The sequence below is a fragment of the Oryzias latipes genome, chromosome 8 (genome assembly GCF_002234675.1).
Source record: "Oryzias latipes chromosome 8, ASM223467v1".
Lineage (NCBI taxonomy): Eukaryota > Metazoa > Chordata > Actinopteri > Beloniformes > Adrianichthyidae > Oryzias > Oryzias latipes.
The window spans coordinates 19,994,074-20,012,022 of NC_019866.2; the positions used below are offsets into that span (position 1 = coordinate 19,994,074).

General features: G+C 42.6%; 2 protein-coding genes across 3 annotated transcripts; both read left to right on the forward strand.

Annotated features, from left to right (window-relative positions):
- The first annotated feature begins 837 nt into the window (after positions 1 to 837).
- srebf2 (sterol regulatory element binding transcription factor 2) lies at positions 838 to 14,361 on the forward strand. Of its 2 annotated transcripts, none has more exons than XM_011478517.3 (20): positions 838 to 1,180; positions 5,693 to 6,063; positions 6,147 to 6,339; positions 6,480 to 6,649; positions 6,728 to 6,880; positions 6,963 to 7,244; positions 7,328 to 7,442; positions 7,513 to 7,664; positions 8,061 to 8,265; positions 8,351 to 8,526; positions 8,706 to 8,955; positions 9,031 to 9,200; positions 9,284 to 9,455; positions 9,521 to 9,638; positions 9,721 to 9,830; positions 10,748 to 10,880; positions 10,991 to 11,162; positions 11,619 to 11,795; positions 12,122 to 12,233; positions 12,330 to 14,361. In XM_011478517.3, exons 1-20 carry the CDS (start codon positions 1,090 to 1,092, stop codon positions 12,545 to 12,547), a joined length of 3,540 nt encoding a protein of 1,179 aa, XP_011476819.1. In that variant the 5' UTR covers positions 838 to 1,089; the 3' UTR covers positions 12,548 to 14,361. The 2 variants fall into 2 exon arrangements, with proteins under 2 accessions (XP_011476819.1, XP_011476821.1); XM_011478519.3 differs by having other exon boundaries at positions 6,728 to 6,874.
- Positions 14,362 to 14,845: 484 nt separating this feature from the next.
- On the forward strand, positions 14,846 to 17,949 carry nol12 (nucleolar protein 12). Its single transcript, XM_023957981.1, has 6 exons — positions 14,846 to 15,219; positions 15,774 to 15,879; positions 15,971 to 16,019; positions 16,102 to 16,238; positions 16,333 to 16,427; positions 17,670 to 17,949. Exons 1-6 carry the CDS (start codon positions 15,110 to 15,112, stop codon positions 17,863 to 17,865), a joined length of 693 nt encoding a protein of 230 aa, XP_023813749.1. The 5' UTR covers positions 14,846 to 15,109; the 3' UTR covers positions 17,866 to 17,949.

Sequence of the window (17,949 nt, forward strand, 5' to 3'; positions counted from 1 at the left end):
ATGAGGAGGCTGCATGGCAGGTTAGGATGAGCTGGACGTTGTGAGGGAACACAGCTAATTATGAATGGGAAGGCTGCTCAAATGAACTTCTCACACTGCAGATTTGTAGACTTACGGTACCTGTGACTGGGTGAGTTATTGTGCTGATGTAGCACCGATGCTTTACAAGCGAGTAAATGTGCGAAACGGTATTTACACGCAACACAAAGCAGCCAAATGGTGAGGTGACAGGATAAACTCTACCGCTCTTATATTTTAGACCCTTTTTTTTGCCTTTTTTATTCTTCATGTATATATACAAGCTTGTTGTTCAGTCCTTTATTAACTGTTGAATACTGCAAAAAAAGAACACATTTAAATGTTAAATACAAGTTTTATATTATTTTAGGTTTTACAAGCATTAGTTTCTTTAAAAATACTTATTTAAATATATGCGTTTTTATCATTTAAATATTTTATTAAAATAGAATTCAGAAAATGGTTAGAATTCAATAATTAAATGACAAAAGTTCCACATATTAACAGAAAATTTGATTTTCGCATAAGTAAATATTTTAAGATTTAAGTTGAGCTTATTTCTATCGCTGCTTTTAATTACAGTATTAATGTAAACTCATAAATAGTAACCGCCTGACGAATCAGACTCTCCATTGCTCCTGTTTCCTTTATAAAGACAGGGGGCGCGGTTTATTCAAATGACACGCAGGCTTCTGATGGTTGACGTGCTATCAGACCACGGTAAATCCCGCTCTGTCATTGGTCACTGATGACTGGTCCCATGACAAGAACAATTAGGTTTCCACCAATCAGATCCCGGCTTCAGCTCCGGAGTATGTTTGTGAATGACGTAATTAGCGTAAAACAAGATGGCGTCGCCTTGGCTGTAAATCGATGTAAAAGTGTTTATCGGAGTAAAAGTCAGCCTCTTTTGGCGGTTTATTGTTGTGTTACGACTACTTCGATACGGAACAAATATATCTAGCCGGTAGCTGAGCTGTAGGCAGGGCCCCTTCAGAGGAGGCGGTGGTTTGTGAGTGTCGTGTCCGGCAACCCCCGGCGGGAGAGTGCCGGAGAGCTGCTGCTGTCAGGATGGACACCGGAGAGTTCATCTCCACCGTGGAGAACATGGACCCGAGCTTAACGGAATTAGGGGACGAATTCACTTTAGGAGACATTGACGGTGAGTTCACTGGGTTTTGTCAACACACTCAGGTGTTGTTATTATTTTTTAATTATAGTAAGTGTCCGTCTTCCACATATGTTCTAAGCCTAGAAAACTAAGATATTTCAGTAGCTCTTAACACACAGGGTTTATTATTAATTTAGTTTGTAGCTACGTTTATTTTTGTGGGAAATACACGTAAACTTGTCTCTGCTTTTCCGTTTCCTGTTGGATTCATTCAATATTTTACTAAACAAAAGCTATTTTTCGTTATTTGTTAAATTAAAGGTGCAAAAAAAAAAAGCTAGAGATTAAAAATGACTAGAAATTCACCCAAACTAGTGTCATTTTTCAAAACTGACGTTTTTTTAATGAGGCAAAGCGGCTGTCGAGGAATACCAGTCAGTCAAAACTGAGAAAGCATCACCTGTGTGTTTATTATTTATATAAAACATGAAGGAAGATAGCATAAAAATTATAATATAATATTAGCAGAACATAGGCTTCTATTGGTAAAGCAAAATGAAAAATATTTAAAGAAAGAACAAGACAGTTGAAAAGGTTGTGGTCGTTATTTTCCAGCTTTATTATGAAGGAATTACTTAAGAATTGCACTGATGTCTGCATTCCTTGCGTTTTTTGATAGGTAAGACAGATGTGTTGTTACTATTGTCAAAGGCAAATCTGTCAGAGGGTAAAAGGACAGAGCTTTTGGTTGAACACTAGTCACCAGATCCCCATTAGTGTGGAATCTCATTCAATGTCACCAGACTGGACTGATGAAATGTGGGTGTGTTCTACATAGAGAACTATAGAATGGTACTAGGTGTATAACATTATTATGAGGCAGAGACCATCAAGATGCAGTGAGAAACTGCTCTTTTATTTTGAAATTCTGTCATTTTGGTTTTTGCTTCAATGCAAACTGGTGAAGAAACATTAAAGCACCCACCAGCAGAACATCTATCATTGAGTTAAAACAAACAAACCTTCTAAAGCTCTCATCCCTTACATGCATTTAAATTCTCAAAGCCTTTTGCTCACATTAGAAGTCATTTTTTGTTTTTTGATTGTATGATTAAATCCTTGGCTTCCCTTCCCTGTCTTTTAATCTTTTCGACTGTTGGTTACATAACGTATTTTCTTTGCTCTCAGCTCCCCCTTTTGATGGATTTACTTTGTGTCTGCTTGTTTAAAGCTTTGGAGGCTCAGAGAAGTGTTGTCCCGTCTGCTGCACAGTACGGATGAAGACGAGCATGTCTGCATGAGAATGCGTTCAAAAAACTGCTTTATGTCTAACTTTCACACCATTATTGCGTTTGTTGCACCTCTTTAAACACACGCTCAGAGATGAAGTTGTTTATTTTAAGACACAAAGGATCATTGCTTTATACGCTTTGTTTACTGTCTGCGTTCCCCCGGCAACAACCAAAAAAAGGGCAAACAACATTTTTCCGATGTGCCACAGGTGACCGGCGGAGTCTGAGGACTCACTGCCCATCGTGACATTTTCTGTAGGAGTAGGAAAACAAGTTATTTTAAGATCAAATGATGCTACAAAGCCATAAAATTGCAAACAAAATGACCAGTTTTAAAGATATAGAAGAAAAGGACTTCTTCCAAATGCTTTTATAAATTGCAGATCTTAGCCAGATTGTCTTAAAATGATTAATTTATACCTTAACAGAAGCTTTGTCATCCTTCTTATTAAAAAAATCATTTGAAGGATTTGTTTGTTGGACTTTCAAAATGTATGTGATCCTGCTAAAAATGAATTTCCTATATTTAGATTATAAAATTTACATTATACATTTATTAGAAACACAAACTGCTGTCATTTGTAAAATATTGATTCAACAAGATTTTAAAGCTAACATTTGTGAAATACTCTGTCAGTTTAAAGAATTTATGAGATTTATTTAAACAAGATTATACTTTGATTTAAAAGTTGTTTTATTTTTTACAATCTTGTTTTGTATTTTGGCCCAAATTAGCTTATTCATGAAACAGGTTTTACACAAAGCAGTTGTTAGATTATTCAAAAAAGGTGAAAGTTGCACTTTTAAAACTGTTAATGCTTTTTTGCATTTTAAATATTTTTATTCTGTTTTTGTTAATTTGCTCATTCTGGTCCCAACCTCCAAATTTCAGTGTGTCTGTATTCGCACACGTGGTTATAAATTGAAACCCTGTTACGGAAGCATATTTTTAATCCTCAGTTGTTGTTTTTTTTCCAAGAAACTTGATTGAAGGAATATTTTTGAATAATGGCATGACAAACAGTGAAATAAATATTTCTTATTCAAACTGTCATGATAAGGTATGAAAAAAAAATTGCATTCATTTTTTTGTTTGCTGATGATACTGCTGTTTCAGGAAACAACTTCAGAAAGTTAACAGAAAATTGAAGAAAATATTTTCTACTCAAAGTGCTTTCTTCAGAAGGAATTTTGTTGGTCTATTACACCAAATGAAGTTGGTAGTTGTAATTGGTTTACAGCTTTTAAATAAGGTACTTTGTGTATAAAAAAAAATTCACACTGTTTACATTCTGCTTAAATATGTAAATTATGTTTTAGGGGTTGCATGGAGGAAGAGGGAAGCATAGATTGTTGTCCAAACCTTAAAATTCTGTTTATTTTAAATATCTTTTATGTGATAGTTTAACACGTGGGTAGCTTTTGTTCAGCTTTTTTTTGTCAAATATCATGCTCCTGTTCACTCATGGTTGGTTTGTTCCTGTTTGGGTTTGACTTTTAGGTCATTTGAAGAAATGGTAATTCAACATAACTGAATAAAACATTTGAAGTTTTCCCTAAAATCATCGTATAGACGGGTCATTTTATGTTTTAGGAGAATTCCAAGCACAGAAACCATATTTTTTGCTGCACATTGGTGGTTTATTGTTCCCCATCAGCTGTGTATTATTGTATATCAGGACTGTAAAATCTGCAACAAATCGAATTTATAGATGTAAACTTAGCATTTAAAATCTTCATTGAAATCATTTCAAATCTTAATCTAAAATGCAGGTTGTTATTTTTAGTCTGGTTTGTTCTGCTAATGCAAATTAGTCTGTTTAGCCGTACAATTCCATCAAATTACTGTTTATTTCAGCACAAACTAAACATCTAAAGTCACAGTTCTGGCGTCTTTACTAAATGATTAATCTGATCTACAATTTCCATCACAAAGAGAGAAAGTTTTAAATGTGACATTTGCCTATTTCTTTTTAATTAAAGCAATCTAACAATGAATAAATTATTTAGAGAGAGCTGAGTTGTAATGATCAATTAATCAAAATGTTATCAATCTTCTGTCAGAAAATGCAGTAAATATTAACTATTATTTGAAAACAATTGATTCATATAATTTCCTGAATTTCTTGAGCTAAATGAAGAAGTTTCTGATCGTTTTTAATGCAGGAGTTTATCATTTTACTCATGAAAAGTCGACCTTTGTTCAGTTTTATTCACTCGTAAATTTGCATACATTTGCATAAAGCACTTAAACAAACTTTACTTTAAGCAAAACTGGTTCTATGGTAGATTTTAGGCAAACAAATTTAGCACTTTATTATCTTTGTAGATGGCTTAGACATTTCATATATAATTATTAAGTTGGCCCTTTAAGAAAAAACTCTGTGGTGCTGAAAAAAGAGAAATCCCCAAGACGACGGCATGCAGCTCCTCACAGCTGCGTCCATGGATGCCTTGTCGTTTGCATTGTCCTCTTCGCTTCTTTGCAGCAGGACTAAGTTCAAGGCTGCAGAGCAGTAGTGACCCTGACAGTTGAAGCCACGCGCTCCATCTGTGGCGTGGGGACCGTCACTGTCACGAACCCAGAGGCTGTTTGCCAAAGTCTTCAAGCTCCAAAGTCTGCTGAGTTGCACAACAGCAGTTCTTTGACAAATGTTGTGCTGGAATTCTGAAACATTTTTGTTGTGACTCTACTGTGGGTTGAATGAATGAATGAATGAATGAAGGAATAAATGAATGAAGGGAATGAATGAAGGAATAAATGAATGGATGAATGAATAATTTATTTTTTTAAATTGATTCTTAATTATTAGATCCTTGTTTAATTATTTAAAACAGAATTTTTGCAGCTGTAGCTTGAATCGAGTTGCATTTAGTCAGTTATTGTGTTCTGGAGTGGTTCATCAGACACATTTATGGAGACTGGAGTGACCTCCCTCCAACCATATCACCCCACATTTCCTCTAAGGTTAATCAAGGATACCTGTGGAGGCTGCTTTTTATGGATAGGTTATGAACAGTAGCTCTGTTTATGTGTCGGTTCAAGGTCACATCAGGAACACGTGCAAACGCTCTTCGTCTTGTGCAACGAGCTTTATTTAAAACTACCTGGAGGCAAATCCACATTCATTTTCATAGCATTTTGAGCTTAAAGAAATTCCGTTTTCTTTATTTGTTTTAGTTGCATCTAGTGAAGGAAATGGTCGTTCTAATCTGAGTTTAAATAAGTGTAAGGCCTTAATGTTTTGATGCAATGTTTGTTTCTCTTCAGAGATGCTGCAGTTCGTCAGCAACCAGGTGGGAGACTTCCCAGACCTGTTTGAGGACCACATGACCCAAGCGGGCTCCCTGCAGAGCAGCGGCGCCGGCTCCGCCCCTCAAGCAGCCGCTCAGACCCATCAGACTCCACCTGCAGCCGTCTATCAGAGTCCTAACCCGAGCCTGGCTTCCTCCCAGTCTCTCTCTCCTCAGTGTGTACCCCCCACACCTCCTCTCACTCCTGCACAGTCTCCCCCCACCATCCCAGCCGCCACAGTACAGCAGCACCAGGTGACGCGCAGTCCTCCGCTGCTGCAGCCGCGGCCTCCGGCTGTCCAACCCATCCAGCCTCAGCCACAGCCGACGGCCCAACCAACAATCCAGGTAGAAACTCTGGAGACTCTATTCCAAATCCTTCGAGACGCATGAAAGTGTTGTTGAATAACAGACTGTTTGCTTCGCTGCAGGTGCACACTCAGGGCGTTCCTGTGCAGACTCACAGTTTCCCGGTCCACACCCTGGTTCAGACCCACAGCCAGACCCCCCTCCCCATCCAGACGCAGGCTCCACAAACCGTCATGATTGCCTCTAATGCCGGACAGTCCCGTTTTATCCAGAACTCCGTCATTTGCCATCAGAGCCCAGGTCATAGTTTCCAAGGTGACTACAAAGGGAGATGCTGTTTGCATGAAGTTCAGACTTTAAAAGAGTCTCCTTTATATTTCTAGTCCTAGCTGTCCTTATGGGTTGTCGAGCTTCCACTTTATTGTGAAGGAAATGTTTTTTTTTTTAAATCTTAGTCTTGCAGCCACAAATGCAGAGCATCATGACGTCTCCCCAGCTGCAGCCAGTAACCATTCAGCATCAGCGCGTTCTGACGCCCACTGGTCAGACCATCCAGACTCTCTCCACAGCGCCCACCACAGTGCACACCATGCAACAGCAGGTGCAACAAGTGCAGCAGGTGCCGGTAAGTAACTCCTCTGTTGTAACCAATAGGAAATATGTTTTCCTGTTTCACTCAGGGTTGGAATTTGTTTCCCTCCAGGTTCTGGTCCAACAACCTCAGATTTTGAAGACGGACTCTCTGGTTCTCACAACCCTCAAACCAGATGGAACACAGGTGTTGTCCACCATGCAGAACCCTGCAGGCATCACCACCCTTACCACGCCCATCCAGAACACCGCTCTCCAGGTCCCGGTACATCTAGCACAGACCTCCTGGGTAAAATGCAGATGTTGTCCTTGAAAGTTTCGGCTGAACGCCTGATTTCTGTCCTCAGACTTTGATGGGAAGCAACATTCTGACCACCGTCCCGGTTATGATGGGAGGAGGAGACAAGCTGCCAATCAAACAGCTACAGGCAGCCTCCCCCAACGCTCCCGCCGGAGTCAGACCGAGCATGGAACAGAACCAAGGGATGGTAGGAGGCATGGGGCCTGGAGTGGTGGTTAAGGAGGGTGAGAGGAGGACAACTCATAACATCATCGAGAAGAGATACAGATCCTCAATCAACGATAAGATCGTGGAGCTCCGGGACCTGGTGATGGGCAGTGATGCAAAGGTAGGACAGACAGGTTTAAAGGCTGTGGTGATGAAGAGCTGCTTTGAACCCCGCCCCCTCCTCCTCCTCTGTGTTGTGGTCAGATGCACAAGTCCGGAGTGCTCAGGAAGGCCATTGATTACATAAAGTACCTGCAACAAGTCAACCACAAGCTCCGGCAGGAGAACCTGGCTCTGAAAGTGGCGAACCAGAAGAACAGTGAGTGTTTGATCAAAGCTGAGTTCACGAGTCCACTTCCGACTGCGCTGACCTGATCTGTCTGTCCCAGAGCCCGTGACACTTCCTGAAGACGTGGAAATGAAGCAGGAAGTTGTGATGATGTCACCTCCAGCCTCAGATTCTGGTTCCGGTTCACCCCATCAGTACTCTCCTTACTGTGTGGACTCTGAGCCAGGCAGCCCCTTGCTGGATCATGATCAGGTGAAACACATGATAAGAGGATTAACCGATGCTCTGAGCTCAGTGATCACTGTTTTTTGATGCCAAGTGAACCTTCAGATCAGGAGTAAACCAACAGAAACTGCTTTAATCTCCCCCTTCAGGCCATGAGAGGAACTACATAAACACTGATAACAGGAGGTTAAGGTCATCATCCTCTCAGTCAGACTTTCTTTTCCAAGTTTAAGTTTATTGCTTAAACACAGAGATTATTTTTATTTGAATGATCAACATCCTCCACCATTTTTTCCATGTGTATCCTTAATCTAAAAAAAAAAAGACTCTTAAAAAAAAAATCACGTATTGCGAATCAGAAGCAAAGTCTTCAGTCGGTCGGTAGGCGTCAGTGTTTTAGTGAACCCGTGTCTGGTCCCTCAGGTGAAGAGCGAGCCGGATTCTCCCTCATCAGTTGGAGTGATGGATCGCTCTCGGCTGCTTCTCTGTGCTCTGACGTTCTTCTGCCTGTCGCTCAACCCTCTGCCCTCACTGCTGGGCTCAGAGTCCTCCGGGACATCCGGCCCTCCTGCAGGCCATGGCCCATCAAGGACCCTTGTCTGGTTCCCAGCTCACACGCAGGACTTTGGTGAGCACATCCCCCGTTTATCTGAGGTCAACTACCTGAATTTAGTGACTTAGACCTCGTCTCATGTTTTCTTTCTCCTCCTCAGCGTCATGGCTGCGGTGTCTTGTGCCGTGGGTGATTGTGTGGGTGTTGAGTGGCGTGGGGGCAGTGTGGGGGTGTGTAAGGGTGCTGTACCTGTGGGAGCCTGTGACACCCCTTCACTCGCCCAATTCTGTGTCCTTCTGGAGGCACCGCAAGCAGGCAGACGTGCACCTGCACAGGGTGAGCCAGACTCATGAGGGCAGGATTTCTAACCCATTTTAGAGAAATTACAGTTTTGCTTTTTTTTCTGTTATTGGTGAAAAAATGAATAGACAATGTCATTTCCATTTATTCCAGCAGGAAATGTCACACTTTACCCTCTTTGTCACCATTTCCCCCATGTCTCTCCTATCCTGCAGGGGGATTTTTCAGCAGCAATGGCCAGTTTAGAAACCTGCCTGTCCGTCTTGACCAGAGCTCTCCCCTCCTGCGGTCTGGACTTGCTCTGTTCTCTTTCCTGGAACCTGATTCGCTACTTATTGCATCGTCCGACTCCTCTCGGCTGGTTGGTGCACCAAATTGGAGGAAAGCACGAAGGGGAGGAGTCCAGGACAAGCGCAAAAGACGCGGCGCTGGTTTACCACCGGCTGAGTCAGCTGCAGCTCACAGGTCGGTGTGGAAAACACCCAAACGCACTCAGAATCGTCTCAAAGAGTTTTGAAAGACGTTTTCAATCTTCTACAGGAAAGCTGCCTCAGCGCAGCAGCCTGTGGGCTCTGTCGGTCTCTCTGAGTGCTGTCAACCTCAGCGAGAGCGCTCAGGGAAAGATGGCGCCGGCTCAGCTCGCTCAGATTTACGTCACCGCAGCCATCGCCCTGCGCACTGTCCTGGGCCACCATCTCTCTTGTCTGCCTGTATGTTTGCTGCTCGGTTCTTTGTCTTGTAGTGATCCGATATGCTCTCATAGTTGGCATCACTCCTACTGTCTGTCTCCCAGGGTTACCTTTTGAGTTGTGCAGAGAGCGTGGCAAACCAGTCGGACACTAAGCCGGTACCAGACTGCCTGCGCTGGCTCTTCACTCCGCTGGGGAGGCAGTTCTTCCTGAGCTGCGAATGGTCGGTGAAGTCAGAGACCAGTGACAGCGTTTACGCCTCTCAGAGGGATCCAGGTTGGTTTCTGTCAACTAAAGTGAAAGCTCGCTCTGGAAGAGTCACAGTTTTCCTTCTTCTGCAGTTGATCCCATCGCCCAGCTGCACCGCTGTTTCTGCCGGAAGCTTTTGGAGAGAGCAGTTCACACGCTAATCCAGCCACAGAGCGATTCCGACACTAACTGTCGCAACTCTGACTTTGGGTAAAACACCTAGCAGCTGACCTTCACTTGAAGAAACCCTTTTTTTTGTCCATAACTAACAAATAACCCGCTTACCATGCAGAGAGTTTTCCAGCGCGCTGGAGTTCCTCGAGTTGTTGAACAGCTGCACGGAGGACTCCTCTTCAGCTCCTCCCCCTTTCTCAAGCTCACCTAACCAAACCGCCATGCCAGGTATGACCAGCACGAGAGGAAACTTTATGAAGAAAGTAAAGCTGATATTCGATTTAGTTCAGCCAAAAAAGGCAAATTCAAAATAAGGTCATTACAAGGAGTTACTCAAAGAATGCATCAAACCAAACAAAAACCACAAGGATCCATTTGAGTCTTTATTGTTCCAAAAAAGCCAAATGTTCTTTACTGTATTTCAATCAAAACTTGTATAAGTGATAAACCCACAGAGCAGAGGACACAATCCCTGTACTGAGCGTGCAGATGGACAACAGCAGGGAGAAAAATTCCTTCCAGGAACGTCCAGCAGAACCAGGATGTCTCTGGATTCTGTAGCAGTGTCTTCATTAAAAAGCATGTTTAAAATGAGCAAATCAAGAAGCAAAGGAGTTCGAGTTCTTCTTTTTATTACCTCCTTTTTACTGACCCGGCATTTCTGAAAGAAGTTATGATCATCTTATCCCATAATTCCTTGTGTTTCAACATTCAGAGCAAAAGCATAATTTACCGCTTTTTCAGCTTTAAAAAAAAAACATTCCTCCTGTAATTCTCTCAGCGCACAAATCTCCATTTGAATCTTTCTTGTCTTAAAGAAACTGAGGACAAACTGAGAATTTAAACACAAAAAGAGACATAAAACAACAATGGAACACCAGTTAAAGATAAAAGAAAAAAGAAGATGGAAACTGCCACGTGACATTTCCATTCATGAATAAAAAATCAGACAGAATGAAGGTTTAATAAGCAGAGAACAAACACCCTGTGCTTGTTGGATCAACTGGCTTCAATAGGAAAGAGAATGGATTTAATCATCTTAGCAGATAAATGTTGATTTATTACCAAAACAGAAATGTTCCCCTTTCCTCTCATTAAACTGATGATTGAAAGGAAATGATAATTGATCACTTTTTTAATGGCAGTGGGAGACCCGGTGTGCCGTTGGTGGGCTCTGGTGCTGAAGGCGGCCGTCCACTGGCTGCAGGGCGACGATGTTGCTGTGAAGTCACTTCTGACCGAAGCGGAGCGAATGCCGAGAGCTCTGCACGTCCTCGAGTAAGTGTCGGACAACAGAAACGACTAAAACAGGTTGTTCCTGGAGAGTTTTGCTCGATCGGGGAATCACCGTTCGGACTTGCTGTGATGGGATGTTTGCTCTGTTTCAGCCACCCCCTGCCCAAAGCCGTGCTGCTTCTTTGTAAGGTGGTTCAGATGAGCCTGTGCTCTCTGAAGGGAGAAGGCCTGATCGCCTGCCTGGCTCACTGCGACCGAGCCAGCGGGTACCTGCGCTCCAGTGTCTCTGTGCCGCTCGGCCTGTCTGGAAGCTGGCTGAACAAGGTCAGGTGCAACAACGCATCAGCTTTTCCTACACATCTGCCCTGTGATCAGAGGCTTTAATCTGAGATCATCGGCCGTCCTCTTCATGATGCATGTTGGATACGCTCCTAAAGGTCACCATGCATCAGCGTGTGGGGCTGTGTGAGTGTGTGCACAGTGTGGGTGGCAGGAGGTGGCTGTGGTGCATTGTAGTTGCATTGCATGATCCTGAAGCTGAGTGCGATGCGTCTGCAGTGCAATACAGAGGCCTCCCAGATCTGCACGCACCCGCTCCACACCGCTCCACATGCCACGAAATGGCTCTTGATTTTTGGCGTGCATGCTGGTGCTGGTGATGGGATCGGCTTTGATCAAACTTCTGCAACAGCTTCAACAACAAATGCATTCCTTCAAATGTGTTCTAATGGATGTGAAAAAGCAGACAGTAACTCCCCTTCTCTTTCTTTCTCCTCCAAGGGGGTGGAGCTCCTGGTCTGTGATCTCCTGTTGACCTTAAGGACCAGTTTATGGCAGCGAGCCGGCAGCAGTAACGGCGAACCTGGTCCAGCGCCTGGAACACAGCTGTCTGGTTTTCAAAGAGACCTGAGCGCACTCCGAAAGCTCACGCAGTGCTACAGGCAAGCGCAGCACAAGGTACTGCCTGGCTTTACGGAACCACACCTTTCTGATTGATTTCTGGGCAAAACCCGCCTCATAGGTGACTCACCTTCGTCTTTCTGTAAATGATTCATTCACAACAACAGGCCTCTTATCATTAACGAATTGTTCTTCACTGATAGCAAATGTCCTCCATAGGTTCTCCATTATTTCCCATCATGCTCTCTATGTCACCACAGGGACATATTTAAAAAATGCATAATCTTGTGAATATTTTTGATGGTTTTTTGCTCAAAAAGAGGCTTAAAAAATGAAATTCTTGCTGCATCTGCACTTCTTCATCTGTGGTGTGTTTACGTCAGCTTTTCCTTCATGAAACCACCGTGCGGCTGATGGCGGGAGCCAGCCCAACGAGAACCCATCAGCTGCTGGAGCACAACCTGCGCCGCAGGACCCACAGCTCATACTCAGCCGGTACAACACCATCCGCTCTTCTTTAAGTGCAACATACTTTGGGATGTCACTAATCTGTCTTTTTTTTTTCTCCCTCACAATCTCTGCTGTTTTCAGAGGGTGAGTGCATTCTAGGTGAAAGGGAGAGAGCCCACGCCATTCTGCTCGCCTGCCGTCACCTCCCCATGCCCCTGCTGACCCCACCAGGACACAGAGCGCGCCTGCTGGCCGAGGCCAAGCGGACTCTGGAGCGCGTGGGAGACCGCCGGTCCCTGCAGGACTGTCAACAGATCCTGCTGCGCCTCAGCGGGGGCACCACCATCGCTGCTTCCTAAACACATTTTGAGTTTTTCCTGTACATAAACCCGCTTTCCTCAACTACTTAAAAGTTGCAGTGCTGCAGCACCCCACCTTCTGGCCATTAGTGGTACTTTGAGCCTCTTTAGCATTGAGGGAGCCCGCTCTTCCCCCTTCCAATTCAGATCAGATCAAAACCGTTTCAGTTCTATGTTAAATTCAATCAATCTTGGGACAAACAAGCAAACGGGTCCAAGAAACAGTGATATGAGAAAAGGGAACATTATCTAAAAGCTGCTCACTACTGAGCTGCAGGACACAAAAACGGACAATCAGAGTCGGACAGAAGCTCAGAGCGTGCTGCTGTAACAGCTTTAGTTTGAGACTTTGAAGGGTTTTGCAGTTTTCTAGAGGAGACGGCAAACGTCTGAGTTTGGCTGTCCTACAGGATGCAAACAGGAAAGCTTACTAGCTGTGCAGTGCAGGGTAGTGTGTCTTTGTATCTACCTCAAACACTGTAAAATACCAGTGTTGTACTTCGACGCAAATGTCCTTTGTTACCCTCGGTTGCAGCTAAATTCCCATTTGTTGTTAGGACCGCTGGCCTGCCTCCCCCTGCTGGAGACATGCAGCAGCTTTAAGAATTTGGCTCGCAGCTGCAGAAGCTGCAATCACGATGAAGGCCCACTGATGAAGGCTCCAGGGAAACCTTTGGACTTGACAAACATTTACATAAGGGAGGGAAGCGCCCATGCAAAGGCCTGTTTGCACACAGGCACACAAATGCGTATGCGCATTACTTTTGATGTCGTTATGCTTGTATATACATGTACAAAGGCAGATACGCGGTTCTAGATGTAACAGGAAGTTTTTCTGCTTCTGCTTGACACTCGTCTGTGCTTGGGAGGCTTCAGGTTGAATTCCTCCAAACTTTTTCCTCAGACGTTCACGTAAGGTTGCCTTCCAGCAGCAGCCGTGGTCGTTTACCAGCTGACTCCATCCAGCTGTTCAGCTTCATACGTTGAGTGTTTGGAAGGATGTTTGGAAACATGAAAACAAAAACGGATGAATCAAATTTTCCAAAAGGAGGTTCCTGCCTTGGAAGACTCTGAAGCAAAATGACCTTGATGTTCTGTATTCATTCATGTTCTAAGCCGCTTTGTTCCTTTTGGGGTCACGGGGCTGCTGCTGCCTATCCCGGCCACTGGAGGGTGAAGGCAGGGGACACCCTGGACAGGTTGCCAGTCTGTCGCAGGGCCACAAATCACACCGGTCTGATCTGACAGAGTTTGTCTTTTCAGATCTCTGTCCTGTTTTCTTTTATTTGTAATTGTTGACGTGTATGTGCCGCAGCACTTTGGTTGTTATTTTTCTTTGCTCAGAGTAATGTATTTAAAGGTATTGGTAATGTTTTTGTGGGGCGGTTTTGTTAAAGGTGGGCTTTTCTTTTTCTTTTTTTTTTGAAGAAATCATCTTTAGGATCAGAGGGGCATCTCAAAAAAGCTCTTTTTTTGTTTGTACATAACAATTCTTCATCTAAAATGTAAGCTTTGTCTGCAGAACTCACTCCTATAGTTAATAATAAATAATGTTTGGAGATTTTAGGATCTATGGGTATACGGGCTGGAAATGTCAGGAATCAGTTTTCACGTCAAACTACAGTCAAAGGAACATAGAAAGGTTTAATCCGTTTGCATTCAAACTCTCTGACCGGTCAAGCGTCGGTCGTCAGCCTTTAACCAGTGCTTTTTTTTTTTTTTTGGTTTTCTTTGAAATTGTTACTTTATTTTTGTCTTTTGCCCTATCAAATGTATGTCTTTCTTTTAAAGTTTTATAATAAAATGTCACAACAGAATTTCACCTGCAGTTTGTGTACCTTTTTATATAGAAGATAATCAAGAAGTAAGACTCAAAACAACATCTCTGCTGGTTCGACTGATGGAAGTTTGCCATAAAATTGGTTTGACGAACAAAGTGGTGATGCTGCGTTTTGAAAATCAGTGTATCATAAAAGAAAAAGGAAAATACTTAAACTCAATTAACAAAAAAGCGCGATATTTCCACGAAAATGTTCCAGTAATGAAGTTCCTTCTACCAAGATCTAAAACTTAATGCTAAATATGAAGCTGCAATTCTTTGTATGCAATACGCTTCTATAGATAATTGCAAGAAAAGCATGACGAGATTCCACAAGAAATGAGAGTTGAACTGCTTTATAATGGAATGTAAATTTAATAATAAACAATATTAACCTTTTTTCCTTAACAGGTGTTGTGCCAAGAAATGTTTCCCCTGCCGGAATTTGTTTCCGCTGTCGCGGCACAACTTCTGGGACTGGGATCGTTGATTTGTTTCGTAGCCCTCATATTTTGCCACATTATATCGTAGACATGCACCTTCCTTTTACGCTTATATTTTAGTTTTAAGAGACAAATTAACGATATCAGATACAGGGGAAACAAATCCTGGGAGGGGAAACATATCTTGGCACAACTCCTAGCTCGGCGGAACGATCCATAAGTACTTGTTTTCCGTCGGACGGAATCAAATGACGCGCATGTAAATAAAGTGGACCACCGCCGCTCACTCACGTGTTCACAATGAAAAACAGTAAAAACTTTAACCGGGCCTCAAAGAAGTCTACATTTAAGCCCAGATCTAAGAGGAGAGAAAACAAATGCGTCGTTACGTTTGATGACAAAGACAGACAGTAAGTTTAAAGACGATAAAAATGTTTTTAACGGTTAGCTTTGGCTAATATTAGCATAACATGCTTGTGAATTCAAACTGAAAACAGAGACAGGAGAAGTTGTTGGGTGATATCTATCTATCTATCCAGCTGTCTATCTATACTGGTATTTTAAAAAAGGATATGACGGAAATAACTAAACAAAAAATGAAAGCACCGTCTGTGGTCTGTTTTATATTTAAACACAGGTAATAAATGTCAGCGCTTGTTTGTTATTTTTCTTCCAAGCCTGGCATATACCTTATAGCAACTCTTTCACTTACTTTTGCTGAAACTTTTGACCTGTAATCACTCCACCACCTGTGATGACGACAGGAGAATACGAAATAATAGGGAAAAAGTGCCAGGCACCTTACCTGTGCCACGGGTTTATGTCCTTTAGGTTGGAGTTATGTTTCCTCTAGAAATTGCTTTATTTCTGATTCATGATTCATTTTTAGTCTCCTACAGTTTTCAGCTCAAAATGGGAGTTTGAATTTTAAATAAGAGGCCTTTTACCTTTTCCCCTTTTCAAGAGAGTATCTCACTGGATTCCACAAGCGGAAGTTGGAAAGAAAGAAAGCAGCAGTGAAAGAAATAGAAAATAAAATAAAGGATGAGCAAAAAAGAGTCAAAGAAGAAGTAAGGTTCAAAATTTAGGATCTGACTTCCATCAGATCTGCTTTGCCTAACAAGAAATGCTGTCATTTATTGTGCTTTTATTTTTTTGTAGAGGCTTAAAGAATACATTAAAATGCTAAAGGAGAGGACAGAAGCTCTTGGTGAGTAAACCAAGAAGTAGATAGTTGTTATTTTTCCTTTTGACGCTAAAGTCCGATTACCTTCTTCCTTTCTGGGTTGCAGCTGACGATGATCTTCTGGAAGATGTAGTGACGAGTAAAACTGAGTCTGTACAGTATGATCACCCAAACCATACTGTTACTGTGACGACCATCAACGATCTAGACCTCTCTGGGAACCATCTGCTTGAAACAACACGGGTAAACATTTAAGTCTTTTCTTTGGTTCTTTGAGTAAAAAGGTTTTAGCAAAAAAAAAAAAAAACTGCTGGTATTTGGTTTTCCAAATGAGCAGGATGGGGATGAAGGCAGCAAGGAAGAGGACGAAGAGAAGAAAGAACAAATTCCCACCATGCCAAAAAAAGCGGGGAATCCAATCATCAACAAGAAGTAAGTGGATTCTGTTGATATACATGTATGTGTGTGTGTGTGTGTATATACACCCAAGAGTCACCCAAGGTCACCTTACAGGTACAAAACAATCATAAAACTAGTTACAAGAAGAAAACATTTGTTAAGTTCATTAAAAACAACAACAAAAAAAACAATAGAATTATAAATTAATTAGGGTGGATTTGCTAGTCTCAAGAAGTGGGTTTTGAGATTTTTAGCAAACTGAAGGAGTGAGTCCATGTTCCGTAAATCAGAGGGAAGTGAGTTCCAGAGCTGGGGGGCAGAGCTCATGGAGGTGAGCCCACCGGTGGGTGCAACCAGCTGGAGGGAGGAGGCAGGACCCCAGGACAGAGCCTTGGGGCACACCTGTGATAACTGGAACTGTAGGAGAGGTGAATGCTTGCAATTGGAGGGTTGACTGTTTGAGTTTGCGGACAGGTAAATACTTTTTGCCCCACTGCACATGGATTTAGTCGTCGCAGGGAGCTTGTGACCCGTAAGACATACATAGGAGATGCGCTCCTTTCCATTTTTTCGTCTGCTCCTTAATCACAATGATTTGAATAAAGAAATATTCAGAAATAGACTCCAGCTTCCTCCCACCATCCAAAAACATGCTTCATAGGTTAATTGGTTACTTTAAGCTGTCCCTAGGTGTGAATGTGAGTGTGCAAGGGTGTGTGATTTGTGGCCCTGCGACAGACTGGCGACCTGTCCAGGATGTCCCCCTCCTTCGCCCACGAGTGGCCAGGATAGGCTCCAGCAGCCCCGTGACCCCGAAAGAGACAAAACGGGTTTAGAAAATGAATGAATGAAAATACTCAGAAGTGCAATTTTGAGATCAATTTTCTTTACTTATTTTCTCTATCATCAGTATAATGACACAAGAACATGTTAAAAACACCACAAAAAGTTTTCATGGGAGTGTCTGTTTTAATAAAAACAACAAGCAGTAGAAGAGGAAGATTGAGGAAGATCTGATTGATGAAATATTTCAGTCTGACAATCTGGGTCTGAAAGGGGGGACATGGTCTATAGATCTATGTTTGCATCAACTAAATTGTTTGTTTTATATAAAATCATCATTCAATGCTGCGTCTGATGGATAAATAAGACACATGAACTCCGTTTTTTCCCCGAATGTTCCCTTGTTTGGAATGAGTTGTGGATTTAAACGTGCTCACTGACCGCCGTCACTCTCAGATCTTAGTGTAATCCGTGGTTTTCCCCCTGCTTCAGGATTCGCTCCCTCACGGCAGCGCTCAACACTTACACCAGAAAGAGGAAGAGGAAAGGGAAGCGGGCCGGCAGAGGCAGGCAAGGCCGTCCGACAGACAGGAGGTCCGATGTCACAGAGAATAAACGCAAAAGAGGGAAGACCACCAAGACCCAGAGACGCAGGCAGACTGGGAAGAAGGTCCATCACCAGGACTGATTTCTAATGTTTCTAATGTTGTTTTTTTTCTTAACGTGAGACTATTCATTTGGGATTAAAGGTTAATCTTTGTCATATCATGCA

Coding starts and splice junctions, on each gene's coding strand:
- srebf2 (XM_011478517.3), top strand. CDS start 1,090: ATGGACACCGGAGAGTTCATCTCCACCGTGGAGAACATGGACCCGAGC. Junction 1,181..5,692: donor CACTTTAGGAGACATTGACG/GTGAGTTCACTG, acceptor GTTTCTCTTCAG/AGATGCTGCAGTTCGTCAGC. Junction 11,163..11,618: donor CTGGAAGCTGGCTGAACAAG/GTCAGGTGCAAC, acceptor TTCTCCTCCAAG/GGGGTGGAGCTCCTGGTCTG.
- nol12 (XM_023957981.1), top strand. CDS start 15,110: ATGAAAAACAGTAAAAACTTTAACCGGGCCTCAAAGAAGTCTACATTT. Junction 15,880..15,970: donor AAAAAAGAGTCAAAGAAGAA/GTAAGGTTCAAA, acceptor ATTTTTTTGTAG/AGGCTTAAAGAATACATTAA. Junction 16,239..16,332: donor ATCTGCTTGAAACAACACGG/GTAAACATTTAA, acceptor CCAAATGAGCAG/GATGGGGATGAAGGCAGCAA.